The sequence below is a fragment of the Sapajus apella genome, unplaced genomic scaffold (assembly GCF_009761245.1).
Source record: "Sapajus apella isolate SASKATOON/1434 unplaced genomic scaffold, GSC_monkey_1.0 scaffold14, whole genome shotgun sequence".
Taxonomy (NCBI): Eukaryota; Metazoa; Chordata; class Mammalia; order Primates; family Cebidae; genus Sapajus; species Sapajus apella.
Window position 1 is genome coordinate 10384615 of NW_022436954.1, and position 20919 is coordinate 10405533.

Below are 20919 nucleotides of genomic sequence, written 5' to 3' on the forward strand. Positions count from 1 at the left end.
TTTATTGACTGTGGTGATTGAAAAGTTGAGATTGGACGGGTTTGGGGACAAAGATCTGATAATGAATGTGCCTTATAGGGAATTGCTGTAGGGTCATGTGGCTCCTTTAGATTGTAGGTCAGGAAAGGCCTCTGAGGTGGTGACAATGAAGCTGGAATGACAAGGACCTGAAAGGGGAGGCGTGTTGCAGTCCACCCTAGCAGGTGCTAGGGCTGGACTGAACAAGCCGTATGGAGGAGCAGGCAGCAGGTCGTAGTGGCTAAGGGTGGGGGACCATGGCTTGGTCTGGGTGATTGACAGTCCCCTGACAAGGGCCATCCCAGTGGAAGGTCGGGGCTGGCCACCTGCCTGGAGTGGGGTGAGAGGATATGAGGTGATGAAGTGTGGGAGTCTGATTATAGACAAAACATAGTGCTGAGAAGGTGAGCTGAGAAATGGGATGTTACCAGGAGGGAAGCTTTGGGGGCAGGGCAAAGTATGGTAGTGCATATTGTGGCTGCAACAGGAGACCTCCAGGCACGTTTGCTGGGGCAGGGTTCTGTTGTCAGGGAAGCTTGGGCATGCCGAATCTGCCTGGGAGGGTCAGGATGCCTACTAGATAGGGAAAGCTGAAAAACCCTGCGGTAAAGAAACTACTTAGCTTATACAGGTTGAATGGAAACCATTTAACTTACACAAGCGTGTGTTATTAAGGAAAGACCAATCATATATTTCTCCCAAGGCAGGCATACTTAAAAAGTTAGGACAACTGCCTAGTAAAAGGTGGGCTAACAACAGCTATGGTTTGCAGGTGGTAGAGTGGGCCACATGAGTGGGAGAGGGTTAAGGGCATGGCTAGGGGACGTGCTAGGGCTAAGTTGGACCTCAGGGCTAGTACAGCACTAAAGCCTCAAACAGTTTCTGGTGTTAGGTATTAATGTGCATATTTCAGATCTGCCTTCCTTTCCAGGAAAAGTAAGCAGGAGATACTGAAGGACAAAGGTCCTTGGGGGATCCGTGGGTTGGGGGGATGCTATAGTCATCCTAAAATTCTGTGACGCATGGGGCACATCTATGCATATGCACATTTTTCTAGAGAAAGGGAGCTCTAGTTTGTATCTCAGAGGGACTAATCTGTGTCCCTCACCAGTTCCAAACCATTGCCCTAGAACTGGCACTTGGTGCTGTCCTGGCATCCAGGAGCCTAATGTCTGGGTCCTGAGGCTCCACAGTGCATCTTTGGCCTTCCATCTGTGCAGTCGCATTAGCAGAAGAGCGGCAGGCCCTCTACCTACATTTGCTCATTTAATTCTTAAAACAACCTTGCCTTTTGCTGTCCGGCAATTCTGAGCAGATTGTTTGTCCCTGTATATACCACGTGGGACTTGATACCTCTCTTCCTTTGCAGAACAGAGCAGCAGTTGGGAGCATAGTCCTGGAGCTGGACTCGGGTTTTGGCTCCCAGTTCTGGCACTTGGTAGCTGCGAGACCTTGGACAGATAATTTAACTTTTTTCTGTTTGAGTTTCTTCATCCAGATGGGGATAGTGTGCTTACTAGAGATAGAGTAAGGATTAAGTGAACGTGACAAGTGCTTAGAATAGGGACTGCACATCATAAATGCTCTGTTTTTAAACTCGCTGCTGCGACTATTACTGCTCTACTGTTCCCTCTGTCTGGAGTCTGCCCTCCCCAGAGACAGGCCAAATCCTTCAGGAAGCCTCTGGAGCGCATTGCTGCCCTGCCAGGTGAGTGAGCCTTCTTGGAGCCCATGATTCATGCCTTTAGCATAGCTGTGTGTTACCTTGAAGGTGTTTGTGCATTTGTCTTAACTAGATTTTAATCTCAAGGACAGGACCATGCATCCATTGCTGCAGTTCACCTCTTCAGCTCATGTCACACTGCTGCTGAGTGGTAGATTGAGAGTTAGAACCTTGGGGCTCAGTCCAAAGCCCAGGCAACGTTTGTCTCCTTCCTTGATAAGTGAACACAGAGGGCTTGACAGAATGTTAGTTGTATCAGCCAAAATGAATGAAGAGCTGCCACCCCCTGCCACAGCTCACCAGATGTTGGCTCGGCTGCCTTGTAGTGAACCTTTTAGAAGTAGATCTTGGTTGAGGGGGTGAATTTAGAAAAGATTTAGAATTTAGAAAAGATTCTAAAGGGCTCACCCATATTGTCTAGCCAATGAGTTTTGTAGTCAGTAGTCCCAGGTGTCCGAAGGGAAATTGTTCGGTGGTGTAATCAATGCTTGCTGCATCCTTTGTGCACTTGAGCCTTTGGTGATCAAACCCGGCTTAGCCCTCCACTGTTGAAGGTGAGGAAGCATATTTATTGGGCCTGAACTTGGAGCACTAATCACGGAGGCCACCTGGGGGCAGTGTAGTCACACCAGTCTCCCCAGTAATGCTGGTGCGGTGATGGAGCTGGAGCTCCTTATATTTGAGTACCACAGAACGACCCTGCCAGACAGGTGGTGGTGTCCCCATTCTACAGATGAGACGACAAGCTCAGAGAAGTGCCTTAGCTTTGGGCCACCCAATAAATAATGCAGCTAGGGCTTTTAAGCCACTTGGCTTCGGAGACCAAGCTGGTTACCCTTACCAGCTAAGACAGGCATGGGCAGCTGATGACCCACTGCACAGCTTTCCAGGAGGTAGTGTCATGGTTAAATGCAGGCTCGAGCCAGCAGCCCAGGTTTGAACTCCAGCTGTACACCTTTCTGTGTTGCGTGTCTTTATGTCTCAGCTGCTGCCTCTGAAAAGTAAGTTCCTGGTGCCTACTTTGTAGGGCTGAAAATTAAGTGAACTGATAACATGTAGGGACGAGGCACTCTGTAAGTGTTGACTGCCATGTATTTTCCCTGCTCTGCACTGGCATTGTCCTTGAGATTTAACTGTATTGACACGTAGCCAGGGGTCATGGTGGTCCTTGACACCTATCATATAAATGCTTGGTCTGACTGCCTTCTGCTGCTTAGTAAACCTAAGGCTGTTGACACAAAGCGGCTGGAACATAATCCAGGCACGAAGGCAGGAGTAAACAGAGCAGTACAAATATGGCGCTAGAGTTCTGATAGAGGTGCCAGCGCAGAGGTCGGGGTGTGCAACTGTTTGGGGATTCTGAAGTGGAAGTTCCCTTGGTGGACATAGGACAGAGGAGCAGAGTAGGGGTGGCAGGTGTGAGCAGAGGTGCTGGCAGCCCCACTGTGTGGGCGAGGGGTGTAAGGAGGGGTGAGAAGTCAGGTTTGAGGGAACAGGCAGCTGGGGAAGTAGGAGCAGCGCTGTGGTTGGAGACAGGCCCAGCAGATTGAAGAAAGGCAGCCCAGGAAGTTAAAGGTTTTCTGAAGTACTCACCCCAAAGTGTCTCAAATGTACCTGTATGGTTTAAAGAATAATAAACATCTTTGTGTCCACTAGCCAGCTGAAGCAAGCATTAGGGGCCATCGGTGTGTTCTTCAATGAATGCATCCCTCCCTACCCTTGCGGAGAAAACCACTACGCTGAAATTGGTGTTGAGTATTCCTTTGTTTTTCTGTACAATTTTAATACTACACTGGGGCTTTGGGAACTGATTTTTGAACTTTATATAGATGAAGTCATTCAACCTAGTTTCTCTGATTTCATCTCAGCATCGTGCTTGAGATTTACCTGTATTTACACGCGTAGCCCCAGTTCATTCACTCTTGGGAAAACAAAGGAAAATGACCAAACAGAACTCACACCAGGGTGCTGTGACAGCATTTATTGGAGGCAGGAATAGCTGCGGATGTGCCAGTCCTGCGTGGCCATTCATTCTAGGACGTTGCACTCTGGGAGAGGGATCCTGGCATTGGGCTATGGGGCTTTTAAGCTGCATGATTAGGAAGCACAGCTCCTCCTCCCACTGTGATCAGGATGCTAGGGTCTAAGTTTTGCTGCTGCAGTTATTTGATGTGGTCAGCCAGCAGCTAGATTTAACTGCATTGTGTTCATGGCTGTAGAAGCATCAGCCCTTCCTCTGACATGATTAAAGGGCTGGTGTCCAAACCTTGTAATTGATCAGTGTCTTAGGCACTTAGCAATGGCTGGATTCCATGGAACCTTGTAAGGGGCCAACTCCTTTCCTGGGAGGCCAGCCTGCAAGGGATAAACAGGTTAACTCTTATTTCTCATTCATCGTAGAATTTGATGGTAGGAATATACCACAGTGTGTTTATAGGTTCTAGTGTTCATGATGGACATGTGGGTTCTTTCTAGTTTTCTTTTGCTATTAGTGTGTTCCTGTGGACATTCTAGTGCAAGGGTTTTTCTTGGGTGTTTAGGAGAAGACATATATTAGGGAATGGCAATATACTAGTTTATATTCTGATTAACATTGGTGGAACGCTCCTGTCTTCATACCCTCACCAATGCTTAGTATTTTCTGGCTTTTTAATTTTTGCCAGCCTGCTGGGTATATAATAGTACCTTGAAGTTTAATTTTCACATTCATGATTACTGTTGAGGTTAAGCATCTTTTCGGCCACTTGCAGACCATTTGAGTTTTTCCTCTTGTGAAATGCCTATTAGTGCCCTTTGCCTGTTTTTCTATTCGTGTTATCTTTTTCTTGTTGATTTGCAGCAGTTTTAAAATAAACATAGATGTTTCCTGGATGGTAATCCTTTGTCAAGAATGTATTGCAGTTATCTTCTCACTTTGTGCCCTGACTCTTCACTATTTTTATTGTATCTTGTGATTTCTTATCTCGAGGTGCTCATCTTATTTGTACCTTTATCTGTCAGAATTCTCTGAGGCTTTGGTGAAATCACATTCTTTCAGACAGGACCTGCATTTGTTTCTTCCTGAAGCCTGGGAATCACTTTAATTATCACCCCACCTGGGATCACTTTAAATTAAATTCAGCCCTTGAGGTTTTTTCCCAGATTGAACCCGAGGGGTTCACCTTTCTCCTCTTCCCTCCGGTCTGAGGATTTTACTGCACACACTAGAGAAGACGGAATTACACTTTTCATTCTCAGGGTGATTTGTTTTTTTCCAGTACATCCAGCCCAAGATAAAAATAGGCAGGATTCCTTGCTGCCGGCTCTGTGCCAGGGGCTCATTTCTCCTTCACTCTTACACTGAGGACTGGGCCCTCTGGAGCTCCAGTTTAAAGGAGGCCTGCATCTGGACTTGTCACCTTTGCGGGCTCTGGGCTTAATCTCATCAAAGCAGAAGGTCAAGCTCTCCAGGGTTCTGTAGAACTTCCCAGAATAGAAGCTGAGTTTAACTTCCCAGAGTTTTTGCTTTTTATTTTTATTTTTGGCCTATTTGCATGCCTCCCCCTGACTCCCCTGCTGCCCATGTTAGTTCAACAGTAATCTAAGCATATTTTTAAATATTTATAATCTGGCAGTTTAGTTGTTTACTTCAGGTTGATTAGAATATCTAGTGTTCCTATAGCTGGAAAAGAAGTGGTAGTTTTCCATGAAATGCTCTCACATAAGTGTTCAGACAAGGAGTTGGATTCTACTTAAGCTGAACAGGCGGTGAAGTATGCTGTCCCCTTTATTAAAAACCAAGCACCATGAAGTGAATTTACTCAATGTACAATGTAAGTATATGGGAGCTGGTGGGGACCCGGAGAATGGAAAGGCAGGGGATTCCCTTAGCTATTTTTTTTTTTTTTTTTTGGGGGGACAGAGTTTCACTCTTGTTACCCAGGCTGGAGTGCAATGGCGCGATCTTGGCTCACCGCAACCTCCGCCTCCTGGGTTCAGGCAATTCTCCTGTCTCAGCCTCCTGAGTAGCTGGGATTACAGGCACGCGTCACCATGCCCAGCTAATTTTTTGTATTTTTAGTAGAGATGGGGTTTCACCGTGTTGACAAGGATGGTCTCGATCTTTTGACCTCGTGACCCACCCGCCTCGGCCTCCCAAAGTGCTGGGATTACAGGCTTGAGCCACCGTGCCTGGCCCCCTTAGCTCTTATATAGAGCTACAGCTTCTGCCCGTCACCTCCCCAGAAGGGCAGGAAGAGAGAAAACCTGATGGCCATGAGCAGCTCTGCTTCCTGCCACAGGTCAGCAAAAGTGGTTGTGGTCCCCATCAGGTCTGATGAATTGTTCTCAAGTCCCAGCAGGGGCCTGCTCACATCAGGAGGTGGAAAAAGGGAGGAAAAAAGCTTTACATTGGGCAAAATATAGACTAGATAGTCACCTAGGAAAGCCAGAGCTTAGATTGCTTTCCCCTCGCAATCTAAGAGAGAAACCCAGTGCTGCAATGAACTTCATTGTTCATTTAGTTTGTTCATTTGTTTCAGTAAACAGACTCCTTTGACATAGAATTGTTGACAGCACAGATGCACAGTTTATCAGTTGCCAAAATCATGCACCTATATACACTAGGAAGGAGGAGATCAACAATTGTCTTGTTCCTGGAGTATCACAGTAAAGCACATGGACACTTGGATGATTATATAGCATAGGGGAAAGTCTTTGCCATACTCAAAGTTACAAATGAGGGAAAAATTCATTGTTACATAATCCTTTCAAAGATGAAAGAACCCCGCAGAGAAAAGCCAATGGCCAATTAGATGGCAAATTTGTAAAAAGATGCTGACCCCTTGCTATGTGAAAGCTTTTTACAGATGAGAGAGTGGAGAATAGATAAAACACATGAAGGGTAACTCATGCAATACAAGTGGCTAGAAAGATGCTTGGCTTCCAATCAAAGAGAGCCCCTTCAAAACAGTCATGCCGTTTGCCTTACGCTGCTCAGATAGGTAAAGATTTAGCGTGTTACTGGCCTGTGGTGGCAAGGCTGCACTGTGGGGCTGCGTGGGGAGACACTCGGACAGTCCTAGAGCCCCACAGCCATAAGAGGTGTGGTCTTGACCCAGCAGTGCTAAGACTATCTTTTGAGAAAATATACAAAGAACTACGTACTTGTGTTCAACGCTTGTCGTCCTTAACCCACATGGTCCCCATCAACAGATCAAATGTCATAGTTCAACCACAGTTTAGAGAAGACATCTATTTGAAATGATAGGAACTGACACAAGACACCTACCCTTTTGTTAAAGAGAAAATTCAGTTACACAGTGTTATTTCGATTGGTACCTCTGGAAATTTGAAATCCTTACATGAGTTTGTATGGTGGAGGGAGGGGAAGGAAGAAGAAGTGATGCTGGAAGGAACCAGAACCCAGGTCACTAAGAGCAAGTCAGCCTGGCTCCTCCAACCGGCCAAGCTAAGAATCCTTACATATGTCACGCTGACGCTGCAGAATATATCCTATGTCCCCCTGTACAAGCCAGAAAGCTGGGCAGGGCAAGACTGGCCGTGGCTGGCCGTAGATAGGAAGACAGGCCCAGAGAGGGGAAGCCACTTAGTTCCATGGCAGGTGTTTGGGCCTTACCCTCTCTTATGTTCTCCCTCTAGCTAGAAAAGCCAAAGACAGCAGTTCCCTGGAGCCCCTCTTCGCATTGGCACATAAACTTGTGCATACAAAACCAAACCAAACATTGACAACAAAAGCGAGGTAATCCTTGGGCCTGGGCAAGAGGAAATGAAGTTCTAGTTAGTAGTTAACAGCACCCAGTTACTGTCGGCTGTTATGTACTATTCTAAGCATTCTTATCTATTAACTCATTTTATCCAATGCGTCTATGGGAATAGACTTTAACCTCATTTTACAGACGAGAAATCTGAGGCCCAGGGAAGTTCAGTAACTCACTGAATATCACACAGCTACTAAGAAGCCAGCTCTGGAGTCCACATGCTTGGCCAGTATTCTGAAGACAGGAAAGGCTGAGTAGCCCAGAGCCAGGTAAATAGGGCGTGCACGCCGTATCGAGGCCGCGGGCCTGACTGGAGCACCTTTGCTCCCCTTCTAACAGCTCTCTAAGCTCATGCCCTGAGGCCCAGAAAGGTGTCTGAAAGCAAGTTCAGCCCTCCCTACCAGATATTTCTCCCTGTCCCCTGGAGGCTGAACCCTAGCGCCTTGCCCATCCCTCCACCAGAGGATCCACATGTCTGTCTGGAAGGGGCTTTGCTGCCAAGTCAGAGATGAAGGCCCATGCCACATATGGGAAAACTGGGCTCAGTGGCATAGCCAGCGCCGGCACGGACCTGTCTGGTGGCCATGCCCACAGTGGCAGGCAGGTCAGGACCAGCAGGCTCCCATTCCTTGGGGGCCAACCCTTCCTGCATGGACTAGTCTTGGGAGGCCAGGGGAGGGGATAGGAGGCTGGTGATAAATGCAGCCTTTCGCTGTAGGCTGGCAGCTCAGGGGGTCTGCAAAGTGCCCCTTCAACTCAGCCTTAGAGCTCAGCTTGTCCGCCCTGCACAACTGCTCAGGGTGCTTTGAGGGTGCCCTTGTCAGAACTCCTGTGTCTGTGGGGAGGTGACAAGACTTCACAAGCCATTCATTCCTGCCAGAGGCCCAGTTCCCAGCTGTTGCTGTTCTGACTGCCAAGGTCTTACCCTCCAGTATCTTTGTCCCATTTGCTCTGCCTGAAATGCCACCCTTCCTTGCAGAGAGGCTGAGTCTCCTGAGTTGAGCCTTGGGGGACGTTGGCCTCTGTGCAGGGTGTGGCATATATGAAGTATTTGTAATTGACATCACAGTTCTGGAAGGACCGAGTGGACTTGGAGGAAGTTTCTCACATGAGAAGTAGTTCTGTTCTAGTTGTCATGAATAACTTCTCCACAACTGCTTTCAGTAGGTTTGAAAGGATTGTTTATTGAGCCCGTTCACTGCTGCTTTCCCAGAGCTTCTGGCTCAGGCCCACAAAGAGACCAAACCCAAGGACCAGGGAAACCACTGGCAGCGAAAGGACCACCCAAAGGAGAGGCCTCAGGCTAGAGTTCCCATTGGAATGTCAGAGACAAGGGAAAGGTAGGGCTGGGTGAGGCCCCTCCAACACTCTCCTCCACCCCAGACCTTTGTATCACACTGGGCAGAGCTGAAGCTGCCTTTCTGCAGATAAGGTGGACTGTGTCTTCACTTAGTTCCCCACTGATTGCAGTTACACCATCTCTTGCCCTCAGCTATGGCTGGAGCATCCCATTTTGTCAGCATAGTCTTGGGGGTGTGGGAGCTGGTAAGGCCTGAGGGGCCCACCCAGAAGCCCTCATACCTGTGGGCCCTACCCAGAAGCCCTCATACCTGTGGGCTCCTGCCCATAGAATCCTCAAAGCCCACTGCCCCCGGAGAGCTCACCATGTCCTGGGGCCTGGCAGTGTCATTACGGTGACCTGAGGATCGTTGCTGTCCTGCCCAGGGGAAGAATGAAGTCTTGGGCTGGTCTCCGGCCCCTGTGACCTCAAAGCCAAACATAGGCCTGAAGATGAATGAAAGAACAAATCCACTCACACCCCAGACTCACTTGCCGTCCCAGGGCGGCACGCGGTGGAGCAAGTCTTCAGCCCTGAGGTGTGGCAGGCAGAGGTGCTGCACAAGAAGTGCACATGGTGGAAGGAGAAGAACATCAGAGCGGCTGGCTCAGCGCCACTGGGCAGGAAGCACAGAGGCAGGGACATGGGATTCCCTAGCTGGGCCCCTGGCTGCTGGCCAGGCAGGGGGAAATCTGAGCACGCAGACCAAGACCATGACTGCCGCTCATGCTGAGGGAGTGCGGAGCTGAATGTGTTCCTTCCCAATTCGAAATCCACACCTTCCTTCCTCCCCAAGGTCCAAGTCTGCAGTGGCGTGCCCTGCAGGTGGGGCCACCACACTTTGAGAACCCCAGCCCTTGGCGGGCTTGCTCCACCAATGCTGCCTCTGGCTGCGCAGCCCCTGGGCGGGCTAGATTGTTCCCTTCCACCTGCCCTACTGAGGGAGACAGCAAGTTCCAAGGGGGTGGGGCTTGACCAGGCAGCAGGAGAATAGATGTTTGCCCTCCCTTTGTGACCCCTGGAGACCAGTGACTGGGGGCAGAGGGCAGGGTGGATTACCACTGCTTCCAGATACACCAGGGCAGGGGCAGTGCCCTATGGGAGCAGAAGCAGGAGGAGCTGACCCGACCCAGCACCCAGGAGGCCTCACCCATGGGTGCCCCTCATCCAGGCAGGTCAGCATCTCTTGGATCAGGAGGCAGCGCTCAGCAGAGATGAGAACGAAGCCACCCTAACTAATCAGTGCTTAGGAGTGAAATCAGTCTGCATATGACGTAATAACAGACAGTGACTTAAGCATCCAGAGATTTGTGTATGCAATGTGAAAGATACATTGTTCAACAGGACAGGAGTTACAGGGTGTCTGTTGCCTCTGGGGCCATCTGTGTATTACAGAGAAAACCTAAATATACCTTAAGTTTATCTACTTCTACCTTCTGGAGAAGTTGCTGAGTTAAAGAAAATTCAAAGCAGAATTACGTGTAAGACATTATCATTTCCGGAATCAGAAGTGAGGTGAGGCTACCCTAGAACGCCACGACCAGAGTTCAGATTTTGGGCTGATTGCAGCGCAGGCAGCATTTTCCTTCCTCCTGGTGGCACTTACGGGTTACCTGTTGCTGATGCAAAGCCAGCTGCTTTCCATGACACCTGGTAGAAGTCAAGCCCCATCCCCAGAACTTTGTCCACATAAGCTCACAAGGTGCCAGAGGGGTTTGGTGACCAGCTCCTCCCCACCTAACATGGGGCCAGCATGCGGCAGCCGGGTCTTCTTACCAGTGCTCAGAGGGCTCTCTGGGAGCCTGAGTCCAGCAGCGCAAAGGTGGCAACAGTGAATCACTGGTAGTGAGACTGGAAAGGTGTGGTCCTGTCCAAGGCTACCATTTGGGTTCTGTAGCTGTCACCCTCGAAAGGGCATCTGAGAAGAAGAGAAGTCAGAGGGGCTGTTTATAGGAGGCAGAGCAGGTGGGGGGAGCCTGGGGGGACTAACCCGTCTGACAGGATGGGCCACTGGGGCTGCTGGAAGGGGTTGGCACTGGGAGCACCCCAGCACTGGTGCAGCAGCGGGACCAGCTTGGGGTCTGTCCTCTGCAGAAGCCGGACCTCCACATGAACTGGTTCTCGGAGCAGCCTCACAATGGGACAGTCATCCTCCCCGAAGTAGGAGCTGAAGGTCTCATCTGCAGGGAGAGCAACTCATGAGCCAGGGTGGGCTGTGTGTCAGAGAAGCAGGGCCTGAAGAGTGCAGGGATAGCATAGCATTCCCTTGGCGATCCACAGCTCAAGCTGCAGGGGTCCAGGCTGGGTCACAGGGGCAGGCAACGGGGGTGGGCAGATGGATGCCTGAACGGGCAGGAAGTCACTGGAGTTGAAGACACAGCGCACATGAAGCCTGAAGTGCACTAGGGTGGGGGAGAAGACACAGAATCAGAGCATCCTGTTCATGTTAGAAACTAGGTATCAACTCTGGATGCAACAAATGGTACTGTCCAGCAAGGCAGACAGATGCTACGTAAGCAGCACTCAGCGTTTCCAAGGCAGGCTCAGGAAGTTCACCCTGCCCCATCCTGTCTCCCTGGGATGGTTCAAGCCTGTTATGCCAGGCCCTGCGCCTGGTGGGAGAATACGGCAGGATGGAGATGGGTCCCTGGGGGGCTGGCACCTTGTCGGGTCTGCCCTGGCTACCCACCGCTGTCTGCCGTGCCATTCGAGGCTCCTGGAGCCTGACAGTTGAGGCTGCAGGTGGGCCTTGGCACTCTACCTCCCGACAGACCTGGGTTTGAGTCTTAGCATTTACAGGCTTTGGGACCACAAGCAAGTCTTTTTAACCTAAAACTCAGTGTCCTTATGGCCAGGAAAATGGCCATGACTGCCTCCCTCGGAGGGCTCTGAGACAATGAGATCAAAGATAACGTCATCTTCATTGTCCTTGTAGTTGCAGCTGGTCTGCCACAGCCTAAGGGCCACAGTGTCTAGCATCTTCCTCACTAGCTTAGGACCTGGTGGCCGCTCTTCCACACTCTGCTGGGGCCCACACCCTCCCAGTACCCCAGAGGCCTGGCACCAAGGAGATGCTAAGTAGGTATAAGTGGCTTGCCCCTGTTCCAGAGGCCTTGTTGCAGAGGAGCCCTCTGGGCTAGTCCTGCCAGCTACAGCTGTTTTCCCCTGACCTCTGCCGCCCTCCAGGAATCCCTAGTCGCTGTGTTGACCTCTGGCTGACTCCTACAGCTCTTACACCAGAGACTCTAGGCCATGACCCAGACTTGTCACCCATCACGTGGCCATAAGAACTTAGGAATTTTTTTTGAATTAAACATTAAAAAAAAAAAAAATAGAAATAGGATCTCACTGTGTTGCCCAGTCTGGTCTTGAACTTCTGGCAATTTTCCCACCTAGGCCTCCCAAAGCGCTGGGATCACAGGTGTGAGCTACCACCTCCATGGTACTTAGAGCTTTAAAGCCAAATACATTTGAACTGTGATGCAGCCCCTGCTCCCCAACCCTCACGGCAGGGAGGGAAGGGCAAAGGAGATGCCTGGGCATCCACGCAGCGTCAGGCACAGCGTTTCCCCAAGTCACGGCTAATGCACTGGTGGTGTCCCACAGGGTGAACTGGCTGAGGTTAGGTGCTTTGCACCTGGCCTCACAGGTGCAGAGCCAGGTGTGACAGACAGATTCCCTCGGGTCACCCCCACTGGCATCCTGGGCACCTGGCTTGGTTTTTGCCTCTTGACTCAGCAGGTCCAGGAGGCCCCTAACAATAAGGGGTTCCTCCCCCACCCAGTTCTCTCCCACCACATCCTCAGCTTCAGCCCGATGTATCTTCAGCTTCATCTGTGGCTTCTTAACCTGACATTAGGAGGGGCAACAGCCATAACCTCAGCCTCTTCCTGGGACCTGGAAGGGGACGCTTTCAGTTGCTCTGAGCTTAGTTCTTAGATAGACCAAGACGGGGCTGTCTCAGAACTCCAGCGCTCTCAGGACTGGCCATGGGCTTCTAGCTGAGCCCTACAGGCCAGGCGTGGAAGGTCCCCACTTAACATGTCTGCCCTGAGAAAGGGACATTTCCCCTGCCATGCAGGGGAGGCTGGAAAGAGGTGGGCCCGTTGCCTAAGGTCACATAACCAGGTAACAGCAGAACCCGGGTTGGACCCAGCTGGCTCCAAAAACTGTTCTGAGCTCTCCTGTGCCTCGACACCCCAGCCCCCAGCCACGCCTGTTGGAGGAGGGCTGCCCTCACTGGAAGGTGTTGTCCCATGTGATGGAACCCTGTGGCCCCTTCCAGATGTGAATGCTGGCCACCAGCCGGTTCTCATAGACGAGCTGGTCGCCAGCCACCTGTGGGAAGAGACAGCTGGGTGAGGACTTCTTGGGGGACCAGGCCCCAGCCTGTGGTCCCGAGCCCTACCTGCACTGTGGTTCCACAATGGGTGAGAGGGAACTGGAAGACCACAAAAACATCTGTGTCCTGTGTTGGGGAGCAGCTGGTGGGGACGTAGGCCAGGCGGACGTTGGCCAGTGTGATCCTGTGTGTCAAGGCTATTTCTTGTGACACCATGAGAATGAAATAGCCATCTCTGAAGCACTGGACAGTAGCTGGGACAAAGGCAGATGAGGGCCTTGGGATTTGGTGTTTACCCAGCATGGAGACAGGGGATGGCTGGGTGAGAGCCAGGCTTTAAGTGCTGGCCTGGGAGTCTAGACGCTTACTCTCCAGTTAGGCCGGTGCTGGCCCCAGCAAACCCTTTACAGACTGACTGTCTCATCCATGAGACAAGTGGGTTGAACTATACTCTAAAAGTAGCTTCACCATAGAATCTGTCATCCAAACCAGGGTGTTTTAGATCTGAAAGTACAGATGTGTGTAAAGGTAGATCTATTAATAGTTCCCCGGGACAGCTGTTATAAGGCCAGCTGGGACATATGATTGCCCCATCTAAAGGTCTCCTCTGCCATCTGCTTTGAGAGTTGGGCTCTCCAGGAGGAGGATGGGAAGCAGCCTCCACCAGCTGGAGGAGATGGCTGTCCTTCCGCTTCAGAATCCAGGGGACCAGGATGGTGCTGGTGTGGGAGGTTGTACCTGTGTTGCCATAGTAACAGGGAACCTCTGTGGTGTTGTCATAGCCAGCCTGCTGACAGGCTTCCTTTGAAGTTCCTCTCATGAGGCAGGGGAGGTGCCCCGAGGCCACCTGGCACCGCTTCTGACTCAGGTGGGTACCTAGGGTTGGGACAGAGCAATGAGGCTGAAGGCACACAGTTTGCAAATCGTGGCCCTGGAATTGAATCTTGGGAACCTGCTCCAGAGTTTGTGCCTTTTTTTTTTCTTTTTTTTTTGGAGTTTCACTGTTGTCGCCCAGGCTGGAGTGCAGTGGCACAATGTTGGCTCACTGTAACCTCTACCTCCTGGGTTCAAGCCATTCTCCTGCCTCAGCCTCCTGAGTAGCTGGGATTACAGGCATCTGCCACCACGCCTGGCTAATCTTTTGTATTTTTAATGGAGACGAGGTTTCGCCATGTTGGCCAGGCTGGTCTCAAACTCCTGACCTTGGGTCCACCTGGCCTGGCCTCCCAAAGTGCTGGGATTATAGGCATGAGTCACTGCACCTGGCCCAGAGTTTGTGCTCTTAACCAGCACACTACGTGTTCTCCCTGAAAAGTGCGTATCACTGAAATATCGAGAGAACGTTTTCTGAGAACCGGGTGTTCCTGGCAATGGTTTTAATGAGTTTCTGCCTAAAATTAGGCAGCGATACATTGGCAAGACCTCTTCTAGCTTTAGTATACTTGTACATGTTTAAAGCTGTTTTTCCAAGTACTACAAAGGAATAGGAGAATCGTGGTTTTCTAAAAAAAGAAAAAAGAAAGAAATGGCTTCTTAGAGCCCAGTAAAAGGCTGTTAGGCCACGCTGGACTTCAGAAGGCCCCAGACAGAGGGTGCGAACATTCAGATGTCCTGCACACCTATGTAATCTGATTTGTTCACATCCCAGTGTTCCATGGGGCCCCAGTGGGGTTGAGCCAAGGTTTCGAGGGCAGGTCCAGGTCCAGTGAATGGTAAAGCAGGGGCTGGGTGGGTGGAGCTGTGCCCTGGGTCCAGTGGGCTGGGAAAGGCGTGGCCAGAGCCTGGGGAGATGTGGCCAGAGGTGGGGCAGAAGGGAAGGATTTGTGGGGTCAAGACAGGGAACATGGTGGGTGGTGCCAGCTGGGCGTCCGGTGTCTGGGGTGGGCAGGTTTGGGACAGATCAGAGTAGCGTCTTGTGCTACATCCACGCAGCTTCCACGAATACCCTCAGGTGGAAACGCCCATCCTGCAGGTGAGAGGCCAGGGAGCAACAAGGTGAGGCCACCTAGCATCCCAGGCAGAGGATGGCCCCTGAGGCTAAGATGGCCATTAGGCAGAGAGCTGGATTCACGGTGGATCCCAGAAAGTCCCTACCAGGACTTAGTTTCCCTCACCCACCAACTCAACATATCTCGGGCTCTGGTTCCTTTCTGGCCCATGAGGGGCCTTCTCCAGCCTGACACGATACAGGACAAGCTTGCTTCTGCGTGAGAGCATGAAGAACCCTACCTTCTCCAGCACATGGCAGCCTCTGCAACCAGCCAAGAAGACCACAGGCTCCTGAGACCTGGAGGTGACCCAGGGGTAGCAGATGGGGCAGCTGTTCACATCAAATTGGTTCCCAAATTCATCTGCAGTGGGGAAGAGGAGGGGCAGGTATGCTGAAGGGTACAGGGAGAGGCTGCTGGGGTCTCAGAAGGAGTTCCCACTCAGCAGGCAGGAGACCTGGTTCTTGCCTTAGCTTTGCTATTAGCTTGTGTGGTTTTGGGCAAGCCCCTCCCCTCTCTGCGCTCAGCTTTCACAGCTGTAGGGGGATGGGGGGTGGGTCCTAGGATCTTTCTAGCTAGGGTTCCCTGCTCATAGCACATAGCAGCAGGCAGCCATGAAGATGAGATGGAGAAGGGATACACAGGGTCTCAGGGTCAGGCACTGGGCTGAGTATTTTACATCGCCTTTTTTTTTTTTTTTTTTTTTTTGAGACGGATTCTCACTCTGTTGCCAGGCTGGAGTACAATGGCGCAATGTTGGCTCACTGCAACCTCTGCCTCCCAGGTTCAAGCGATTCTCCTGCCTCAGCCTCCCAGGTTCAAGTGATTCTCCTGCCCCAACCTCATGAGTAGCTGGGATTACAGGCACCTGTCACCATACCTGGCTAATTTTTTGTATTTTTAGTAGAAATGGGGTTTTACCATGTTGGCCAGCATGGTCTTGATCTCTTGACCTCATGATCCACCCGCCTCAGCCTCCCCAAGTGCTGGGATTACAGGCGTGAGCCACCGCGCCTCACATCGCTTCTCTTAAGCTTAGTTATTCACATCTTGTGGCGGAGGCAGCGGAGGGAGGGAGGGTGTGTGAGTTTTCTCAGGTGCACACAATGTGGGGCAGAATGAGGTTTCGAACCATGGGCTTTGTAGAAAGACCTGAGCCCATTTGCCAGGTTAACTGGCTGCTGCAGTCACTTAGAGACATCTCCTAGGTGTTCACCCCCCTTGTTGGCCCAGAACAGCCTGGGCGCTCTCCGGGTGTGGGCACACGCCCAAGCCCTTGTTCCGTGAACACAGCCAGGTTCATCTTCCCCATCTTGCAGAGGAGGAAGCAGAGGCTCAGAGAGGTCAGGTCAGTGGTCCAAGATCACACCGTTTAGAAGTTGCACATCCAAACCCCAATTCCAAACCCATACCAGGCCACACCCACTAGGGTCCTGCTGCTGAAAGTGGTTTATGGACCCTCAGCCACGGTATCGACTGAGTGTGGTTAGAAGTGCAGAGCCTAGGCCAGGCTCAGTGGCTCATGCCTGTAATCCCAGCACTTTGGGAGGCCAAGGCAGGTGGATCACATGAGGTCAGGAGTTCGAGACCAGCCTGGCCAATATGGGGAAACCCTGTTTCTACTAAAAATACAAAAAGTAGCAGGGCATGGTGATGCACGCCTGTAATCCCAGCTACTAAAGAGGCTTATGCAGGAGAATTGCTTGAATTGGGTGGTGGAGGTTGCAGTGAAAGAAGTGACTCCATCTCAAAAAAATTTAAAAAATGCAGAGCCTTGGCCCTGTCCCATGCCAAATGAATCATAACCTGAATTTCTACAAGGTGGCCAGGTGATTCCCATGCACACTAAGGTGGGAGAAGCTGCCCTGGGTGACGATTCTCTTCCTTGCCATTTTCTGAGGGGTCGGGGGCTGGCCACCCCCAGGCTGGAGGGAGGCCTCTGTTCTTGCTCCTTTTCCAAGGGAAGGGTCTCAGCTCCCTCCTGGCGGTAGCTCGTGGCCAGGGAGGCGGGGGCTGGGATTCTCCCAGCACTCACCCGCCACCTTGAAGCGGGGAGCCTGGCCTGGCCTGGGGAACACCAGGAGCTGCATTCCCTTGATCCTACAGTCGTAGCTGTGCCAGGGGCCTGGGGGGCCAGGGTCGAGCTGCAGCCGCCTACCCAGCCCCAGGGTGGTGACTAGCAGTAGCAGGGCCACACAGTAACCCCAGGTCGCCGCTGAGGCTCCTCCTGCCATGAGACACCACAGACATCCACAACACCCCTACTCCACTGCCACTAGAGCAGGGCCCAGGCCTCATACGGAGGAGGTGGCAAGTGGGTGCCTCTAAGGGCAAAGGGCACCCACCTGGGGGAGCACCCACCTGGCCACCAGGGACTGTGGTGAAACTCCTGCTCCGAAGGCAGAGGGAGGCAGGAATGCACGTGGCCTCTCACCCTGGCTTTCTGTCCCTCAGCTGTGGCTTTGGAAGGGAGGAGAGAGCTTTCTGGGAAACTGAGGCTGCAGGTGGGCTGTGAGGAGGGATCAGGGGTGGGAGGTGGCCCTGCAGGCCTCAGACTCTCCACTGTCTCCCTCCCACCCCAGCCTTTCCACATTCCCTTCCCTGCCCCAACAGGGAAGTATTTTGGAGGAATGGGGTCCTGAGCAGAGGTGGGAGGAGGTGGGGAGGACAGGGTTGGTGTGACTCTCCAGGACTTCCCTCCTGCCTTGAGGCCTTGGCAGGCACCGCTGGGAGCTCCAGGCCTGGTCAGTGCAGTCACGGCTCCTTGGGCAGGGCCTTGGGGGCGTTAGAGCAAGACCACCAGACACAGCCCTCACAGCTGGCAGCAGAATGGCGGCTGCAGGTGAGTAAACAGACCACTAGCACCTCCCAGGGCTCTCCTGAGGATTTAGCCGGTCAGTACGACGATGACTATTACTAATAAAAAATAACAAGAACAGGCCATGCGTGGTGGCTCACGCCTGTAATCCCAACACTTTGGGAGGCCGAGATGGGTGGATCACGAGGTCAGGAGTTCGAGACCAGCCTGGCCCAGCATGGTGAAACCACATCTTTACTAAAAATACAAAAAATTAGCCCTGCATGGTGGCGCGTGCCTGTAGTCCCAGCTACTCGGGAGGCTGAGGCTTGAACCCAGCAGGCTCACTGCAGTGAGCTGAGATCACGCCTCTGTACTCCAGCCTGGGTGACAGAGCAAACTCTGTCTCAAAAAAACCAAACAACTAAATGTAATGTGGCATCTGGATGGGATCACGGAGGAGGAAAAGGCAATGAAAGCAAAGGAAGTAGACTTTAGTTAATAATAATGTGTCCACATTGGTTTGTTCATTCATTGTAATAAATGTATTGTACTTGTGTAAGATCAGTTATGAAGTAAACTAAAACACTAAATATATAAAAATTAGACGGGCATGGTGGCGCACACCTGGAATCCTAGCTATTAAGGAGGCTGAGGCAGGAGAATCAATTGAAACTGGGTGGCGGAGGTTGCAGTGAGCTGAGATCACACCATTGCACTCCAGCCTGGGTGACAGAGCCTCAAAGTGCTGGGATTACAGGCGTGAGCCACCACGCCCGGCCTGGACCTGGGGTGTATGGGAGCTCTCTGTACTATCATCTCAGTGGTTCTGTAAATCTAGAACAGTTCTAAGACATAAAAGTACCTGGAAACAACAAGAGTGGCCTGCGATCTGCCGTGATCACAGCGCCAGGCATTGCTGTGTTAGCTCCTTACATGCTTCCTGACCATCCCCTGCGGGAGGGACTACCACCAGCCCCATGTCACCACTAATTCCTGCGAGTTATTAGCCTGGGGCCCAGCAGTGTTTGCGCTCAGCAAACATGAGGAAATGTGGCTATCATAATTAGCAGCAGCTGGGACGGGAGAGCAAATGCCTTGGTAGCTGAGAGCCCGGTTCTGGTGAGGTTGCAGAGCAAAAGGAATGCGTACCTGCTGCTGGTGGGATTGTAAATTGTGGGAGGCGGTGTGGTGATTCCTCAAAGAGCTGAAAATGGAACTACCATGTGACCCAGCAATCGTTAATACTGAGTCTATATCCAAAGGAATAGAAATCGTTCTATCATAAAGACACGTGTGCATATGTTCAGTGCAGAACGATTCACAATAGCCAAGATGTGGAATCAACTTAAATGCCCATCAATGGTAGACTGGATAAACAAGATATGGCACCTATACACCATGGAATACTATGCAGCCATAAAAAGGAATGAGATGATGTCCCTTGCAGGACCATGGATGGAGCTGGAGGCTATTATCCTTAGCAAACTAACACAGGAGCAGAAAGCAATACCTCATGTTCTCACTTGTAAATGGGGGCTAAATGATGAGAACACATGGACACACAGAAGGGAACAGCACACACTGGGGCCTATTGGAGGGTGAGGGTAAGAGGAGAAAGGGGCGGAAATAGTAACTATTGGGTGCTAGGCTTAGTATCTGGGCGATGAAATAATCTGTACAACAATCCCTCTTGATGCGAGTTTACCTGTATAACGAAACTGCATAGGTACTCCTGAACCTAAAATAAAAGTTGTTTTTTAAAAACAAAGCCCCAAACCGCTTTCTTAGCTGTGACTCAGATGCATTGTCTGTTCTGAGCCTCAGGTTTCCTGTTTGTAAACTGGGGGTGATAATGCTTTCCTTGCCCGCAGGGTGGACAGGAAGACACAAAGAGACAAGTCATGGGCACCAGATGTGGTCATGATTTAATGCTTGGCGATAATTCACTTCTGTTGTGATTAGGGAAATTCTGGGAAAGCCTGGTGGGGCGAGATGGGGGTCTCTCTGGGAGCACAGTGGGAAGAGGCACTCCACACAGCATTGAGGGTGGGGGACATGGGAAGATTTTTGGAGGAATGGGGTCCTGAGCAGAGGTGGGAGGAGGTGGGGAGGACAGGGCTGGTGCGATGGGGATCTGGGGCGAGCAGGACTGGAGGAGGAGGGAGGAAGCAGTCACATGAAGGTCCAGGACAGGGACTCCAGGCAGGCTGGGGGTGCTGGCGAGGGAAGGACTAGGAGCGGAGGGAGAGGAGCCAGGCAGGCGGAGGAGTGGATTGGATTTTTCCTGAGGGACAATATGGAAGTTTTAAACTTTTAATCTTGCGATCATTTCAGATTTGCAGAAGTTCCATATGGCCGCCTCCCAGATTCCTCAGATGTACACTTTTTACATTCGCTGTAGCTCCCGCTTTCTCTCTGTGCATGCGTGCAGACACACATGCACACACACACACACTTCCGTACCATTTGAGAGTTGTTGCAGAAGTGATGGACTCCCCTTTACCTCTAATGACTTCAGTATACATTTCCTAAAAACACAAATTACCCCCACAGTCAAATGATCAAACTCAGGAAACCAACGCTGGTATAAACACAACGATCTGATCTGCAGACATTACTGTAAGAATTACAGAAAGAGGAAAGGAACACAAAGGGCGCTCGACAGTCAACAGGGACAGGTTTATTTTGAATCCACCTGAGAGGGGCGGCTGGCTGAGTTAGGTCAGAGCGCCACTGTGTTACAGATTAAGAGTTTTTAAGGATTCAGGGTGGGAGAGTTTATCAGAGGCTTGGATTGCTCCTGTGCCTCTGCTGTGCTTATCTGGGAGGGAGAGTTGTGTGTCTGTTTCCATACGGCTTTCTGCATGTTCCCTGAGTCTGCTTTTCGGCTTCCCTATCTTAGTGCAGCTGAAGGGAAAGGAATGTGCTTTTTTTTTTTTTTTTTTTTTTT

At 51.2% G+C, this 20919-nt stretch overlaps 1 protein-coding gene across 1 annotated transcript; it reads right to left on the reverse strand.

Moving 5' to 3' along the window:
• Nucleotides 1-8669: 8669 nt before the first annotated feature.
• Nucleotides 8670-17528, reverse strand: ZP1 (zona pellucida glycoprotein 1). The gene is given in 14 exon segments (XM_032282456.1): nucleotides 8670-8820; nucleotides 9111-9217; nucleotides 9331-9413; nucleotides 10617-10757; nucleotides 10830-11021; nucleotides 11106-11231; nucleotides 13080-13177; nucleotides 13248-13435; nucleotides 13920-14057; nucleotides 14801-15067; nucleotides 15070-15111; nucleotides 15114-15147; nucleotides 15411-15532; nucleotides 17205-17528. Coding segments are annotated over 14 exon segments (1875 nt in total). The 5' UTR covers nucleotides 17404-17528; the 3' UTR covers nucleotides 8670-8682.
• Between the last annotated feature and the right edge of the window lie 3391 nt (nucleotides 17529-20919).